Source organism: Lipotes vexillifer, unplaced genomic scaffold (assembly GCF_000442215.2).
Source record: "Lipotes vexillifer unplaced genomic scaffold, Lipotes_vexillifer_v1.1 scaffold591, whole genome shotgun sequence".
NCBI classification, from domain to species: Eukaryota; Metazoa; Chordata; class Mammalia; order Artiodactyla; family Lipotidae; genus Lipotes; species Lipotes vexillifer.
In genome coordinates, this window is record NW_006791954.1 from 3,246,720 (window position 1) to 3,252,719 (window position 6,000).

Consider the following 6,000-nt stretch of genomic DNA (forward strand, 5'->3'; position numbering starts at 1 on the left):
CCGTATCCCCTGCATCGGCAGGCGGACTCCCAACCACTACGCCACCAGGGAGGCCCAGTTGCTTTTCTTTTAAAAGCATCATCCTCTTTTTTTCTGTTCCTGTACCCAACCTAAAATTTCAGAAGCAAGCAGGGTGGTTGGTGGGGGTGGAGGGTTGGTGGGGAGTAAGAGGTAGCTAAACCTGACTGTCCCGGCTTGAAGTAAATGGCAGGAGTGACAGGCTTATACAATTTGATCCTAGCTGTTGCCTTCTGCTTACCAGCCTCTCAGGTGGAATTTGGTGGGGACCCCTCTGAACAGCCTTTCTGAGTCCTCACCTTCAGGGTACTCTAGATGCTAAACAAGTGTCTCCCATTCCCAATAGCGATACCTTTGATTCTTGCCCTTCACTGAGAGCCTTGGGCCTGGGATTGGCCACTTGGCTCTGAGCAAAGTCTGTAGCTCCGCATTTTTTCATTGAGCTGTTCTGAAGAGCAAGACTCTTAGCTGTTAAGAGTGAAGCTGGGGAGGCCTGCAGCAGGGGAGCATAGATTCCCTTGAGTATGAAATATGGTAGTGGTGGTATGGAAATGAGCAGTCCTTTGTGGAGGGGAGCTTTTGCACAGAACACATAGATGAACTGTAAAGAAGCCCCATTTCCCTTCCCTGGATTCTCTTCATAAGGAAAATTATAGTTAGCTGTATAGTGTCATCTGAATATTTCTCTTGGTTTTCGTTCTTGAAGGACTGCCACCAACTCCAGTCCAGCTGCTCTATCCCGTGTCCCGATTCAGCAATGTCAAATCCCTTCAGCACCTTTGCCGATTCCGAATCCGACAGCTCGTCCGGATAGATCACATCCCGGATCTCCCACTGCCTAAGTACAATGGGGTCTTTAGAGGTGGGGCAGGAATGGAGGGTTAGTTACAGTGTTAGTGAGGCCTGCAAGCTGAGTGTACAGGCAGAGCCTGGCAACTCACAGGCGTTGTCCTTTCACTTCTCCTGTCTTAGCACCTAACTTAGAAATGTCACATTACAGCCAGGAAGGAGGAAGGTGTGTGTGTGTGTTGGCTTCCCTGCAGACTCTGTGAAGGGTAGAGTGGAGGTGGTAAGAGGGAGGGAGACAGAACTATAATAAGTGAGAAAGTGGGAATTTTGTCAGGGCAACAAAGAGTCTTTGGTGTTGTCTCAACCATACAGGGATTGAAAAGAAGGGAGGGTTGAATAAAGGTGGTATTTCTTTTATAAGCTATGTATAACATTTTGTGTGTATCCCTCTTGTGTTATTCGTAGGCCTCTGATCTCTTATATCCGAAAGTTCTACTACTATGATCCTCAGGAAGAGGTATACCTGTCTCTAAAGGAAGCGCAGCTCATTTCCAAACAGAAGCAAGAGGTGTTGGAACCCTCCACGTAGCGAGGGGCCCCCTGCTGGTCACCACCAAGGGTATGCCTCCACTCTGCCTCACTGTCCAACCTAGTCTCCTCCTGGGCGGTTATCATGCACTGGGCTTCGTCCCTCTTCCTCTCACCCCATGCGTGTACCCTGATCCAGGCATCTGTCCAGAGAGTCGCCACATTTGATCATGGAGTCCCAGGGAGGCACATACCCGAATTGGGAGAAGAGCAGATAGACACAAGAGGCTTAAAGAGTATTTGCCAAGCAACAAGCAAGTTAATCACTGAATATATATAAAGAAAACACACAAGTGCAGCTAAGTGTGCAGCCTTCTCTCCTACTTTGGCTGATCGCCCTGATATCGCACAAATGACATATAAAGCAGGAAAGCAAAGGGGAAGAAAACTTCATCAAAGGGAATGCAAAATGCCCTTAATTGTAATAGGCATGCACTTCACTGAGAGTTCCACTCTGCCCCACGGCTTGGAATATGGGGATGAGGAAAAAACAGCTTGCTCTTCTATTTAGAATTCCATCTGGGCCACTGAAAAGTAAATTGTTGAAAAGAATAAATGAATTAACTAAGGAATTCATTTATCTAAGAGGCTCTTCTCCCATTGCTACACTGAGTATTCATTTATTTTCCCATAAAATATCTTGGAGTACTGGTTTGCACATATGAATTTTAATTAGTCTTCTTGGGAATTCCCTGGCGGTCCAGTGGTTAGGACTCCGCGCTTTCAGTGCCAAGGGCGTGGGTTCGATCTCTGGTCAGGGAACTAAGATCCCACGTGCCTCAGGGCTCGGCCAAAAAAAAAAAAAAAGTCTTCTTAAATTGCACTAATGTGAACATTGAAAGGTAGAGGGGAGTAGGGAACAAAATTGCTAGAGAATGGTGATTTTGGTAGTGTGGGTTATGTGCAAGATCTCACATTCTAGTGATCTACTGCTGGGATGCAGAGACCACCCCCAACCCCTTTTACTGAGGAGTGTCCTTTTTTTAAAAAAAAAATTAATTAATTAATTTGGCTGTGTTAGGTCTTAGTTGTGGCACGCGAGATCTTTCGTTGCGGCGCTCGGGCTTCTCTCTAGTTGTGGTGCATGGGCTTCTCTCTAATTGCAGCACGCCAGCTCTCTAGTTGTAGTGCACAGGCTTAGTTTCCCCGCAGCATGTGGGATCTTAGTTCCCTGACCAGGGATCGAACCCGCGTCCCCTGCATTGGAAGGTAGATTCTTAACCACTGGACCACCAGGGAAGTCCCGAGTGTCCTTTTTTTTTTTTTTTTTTTTAATTTTATTTATTTATTTATTTATGGCTCCGTTGGGTCTTTGTTGCTGTGTGCGGGCTTTCTCTAGTTGCGGCGAGCGGGGGCTGCTCTTCTTTGCGGAGCGCGGCCTTCTCATTGTTGTGGTTTCTCTTGTTGCGGAGCACGGGCTCTAGGCACGCGGGCTGTAGTAGCTGCAGCATGCAGCCTCAGTAGTTGTGGCTCATGGACTCTAGAGCGCAGGCTCAGTAGTTGTGGTGCACGGGCTTAGTTGCTCCGCGTCATGTGGGATCTTCCCAGACCAGCGCTTGAACCCGTGTCCCCTGCATTGGCAGGCAGATTCTTAACCACTGTGCCACCAGGGAAAACCCTGAGTGTCCTTTTTAAGCACTGAATTCTTCTGCTTCTCTTCTAACCTCCTCTGTTCCCATTCCCAACCCCCATACAAAACAAACTAAGGGGAATAACCCACAGGAGTGACAGCCTTAGAGTGAAAAGTGGGCTTTAATTCTCCCCACCCTCTCAGTTCTCTTCATAATGGGAGAAAATGACAACTGGTGTTTTTGTCCTATGGGTTTTTTTGTGGCTCAGGTGAACCCAGCTGTGTGTCTCCTCTTGGCTCTGGTGGTCCCTGATCCTGTGCTACTGCAGGGGAGAGCATGTGAGCTAGGTTTAGCAAGGAGAGAAGGAATGAAGAAGAGAGATCAAGAAATGGTATCTCCAGGAGGCTGCAGGAGTTTTAACTTAAAGGATCTTGGGCTGGATGTACAGTTTCTTTGTCATGTCTTCAGTTACAGGCATACCTTGGAGATACCTTGGGTTCATTTCCAGACCACTGCAAGAGAGCAAATATCGCAATAAAGCAAGTCACATGATTTTTTTGGTTTCCCAGAGCATATAAAAGTTTTATCTATACTATACTGTAGTCTGCTAAGTGTGCACTAACATTATGTCTAAAAAAATCTACATAACTTAATTTTAAAATATTGCTAAAAAATGCTAACCATCATCTGATGATGTGGGATTGCCACAAACCTTCAATTTGTAAAAACGCAGTATCTGTGAAGTGCAGTGAAGCAAAACAAGTTAAACGAGGTGTGACTGTATCCGCGAGCTGTAGGCCCTTGGAAGTGTCTCCTAAAACATCTTAGTGCTCTAATGTCTAGGAGGGTTTCTCTGCTTGGTGGCTTTGCATTGATTAGGGTGGGGAACTAGGGGGGCCCACCTACGCAACTGCGCTGTTGAGGAGTAATTGGGACCCTTCAGTTAGAGCACCGTTTCTGTGGGTGCTGTGCCTTAGGAGGGGCCCCCACGAACACAAGCACATTCAGAGAAAGGTTCAGGATGGTGGGGGGCTCCACACTTCATCGTGTGGGGAATAAATGATTATCATGGACCAGAGAAGTTTTAGGGTACGAGGGGCTTGGTGACCAAAACAAGTATTTGATGGATTTTCCTAAGGAAGAGTGATTAAACTTATTCTGTGTGGTTCCAGGGGGCAGGGGAAGGACCACAGTATAAGTTTTAAACAGATTTCAGTCCGACTTTAGAAGAAGCTTTTTAACAGGTGCAAATATGGAATGGTTTTCCACAGGAGTTAGTGAGTTCCCCACCACTTGTTTATTCATTCAGCAGACATCTATAAAGTAGCCAGTGTGAATTGGGAAGAGGGTGCTGAGCAAGATAGTCAAAGGCCCTGTTCTCACAGAGCTGCAGTTCTTGTAGGGAGAGACAAACAGCCACATGTAAGTAAGTGAATAGGTTAATTTCAGTTGACTGTACATGTTATGAGGAAAATAAAACTGGGTGAAGTTTAGTGGTTAATGGTAGCATACTACTCAAGTTTGAATGATCAGGGAAGCCTCCTGTGAGGACGTGACGTTTCAGCTGAGATTTGAATATCAAGGAGTTAACCGTGAGAGGATCTTGGAAGCAGGCATTCTAGGCAGGGGATCCTATAAGTACAAAGGCCCTGATATGATCAGGTATAGGCTGGGGCTAACCATTTGCCACAAGTGTTGGGGGCAGTCACGTATTGGCAAAGGATTGCACTGAACTCCCGGGGCCTCTTTTTGCTGTGACACTGGGATTGTTGCTTGTAGCAAAGAATAAGCATCATGCTGTACTTGCTCCTAGGACCCCTTGAAAAAGGGAAGTAACACTTCCCAAGGGAAAGGACTTTCAGGTGTGAGATTCGGCTGTTATGATTTCTTGTCGGTCAGGCTGGTTTTAATTTCAGAGTTCCGAGTGGGCCACTTGGTCTGTGTGTGCTCTTACCTGGAGAATTTTTTGCCGGGGTACTTGAGGTTAGGGCGCAGGGTAACAGCTGGAACAGTGCCCTTCTTAAATCAGAAGGTAGAAGCTGCACTGGCCTTTGTGATTATGTGTCAGCCCTCTTCAATAGCCAGAAGCCACGGGGCCTACAGCTGTTTCTAGCTTGGCTCACCAGGGCTTACTCCAGGGACTCAGTTCTTTTTTCAGTGCCTAGAGCAGATGGGCCTTAGGGAAAGTGTGTGGAAAATGAAGGGGAATGGGAAAGAGAGAAGGGAGGCAGTGTGTAGGACATCTTTATTAGTCATTTTAGGACCTTTTTTTGGCGACCAGGTTGTAGGCTGCTCAGGTCCCCATGACAAAGGCCACTGCTGCCTCCCCAGCCAGCTGCAGTGTTTGTGGAAGCACTTGGTTCTCCAGGCCCCATTCTCCCTTTGAGCTGTACTTGTCCACCTCCAGAGGCTGTTCTTTCACTCCATTTTGGTTCCACTCTATTGAGCCACTCTAATTATTCCCCTTTTTTACCTAGGCATTTGGTTGCCAAGCTCCAGTTTCGAAGAACCAAATGAAGCTACCATGAAAACGGGAGTGAAGAAAACAAGAGGAGTAGGAAGGGTTAGGATCCTCTGTGCAAAGATTTTGGTTCCCCTCGCCGCCCTGGGCCTTGGATGAAGCACACGACCAGACTCTCTGAGTGGGGCTCCACCTTGTCACATCCAGCCCTGTGCTACTGGAACTGGATGAACTCCTTGGAAAACTGGAAGAAGTCTCAACACTGTTCCTTTTTCAGAAGTTTTGTTCTGGATATTTGCATTTCTCAGTATGGAAAACTCACCCTAAAGGCAGCTGGGGTCTGTGCGCATTGGATTGGAAGTGGTGCCGAGGGTGAGCAGATCCAAAGGAGAGAGGAGGGGAGGAGAGGGGATTGCCAGTGAGGGTCATTCGGGCGGTGCCAAAGGCAGAATTCGGGTCTCCACCATTGACCTTGAAGAAGGGAAAAGGAGGAGTCAGAAGTGCAAATCAAGTCGGGGGTTTCTGAGGGCTGAGAATCTGCTTCTCTGTAGGCATATGGGTAGCTTCAGCAGG

The 6,000-nt window shown here is 47.3% G+C and overlaps 1 protein-coding gene across 1 annotated transcript in view; it reads left to right on the top strand.

The window, feature by feature from the left end:
* Positions 1-5,583, top strand: part of SOCS7 (suppressor of cytokine signaling 7) — a 29,266-nt gene extending 23,683 nt beyond the window's left edge. The window contains exons 9-11 of the mRNA XM_007465232.1: positions 725-860; positions 1,273-1,426; positions 5,444-5,583. Coding sequence (XP_007465294.1) covers positions 725-860; positions 1,273-1,396 — 260 coding nt within the window. The 3' untranslated portion in view covers positions 1,397-1,426; positions 5,444-5,583. The remainder of the gene's footprint in view (positions 1-724; positions 861-1,272; positions 1,427-5,443) is intronic.
* Positions 5,584-6,000: the final 417 nt, after the last annotated feature.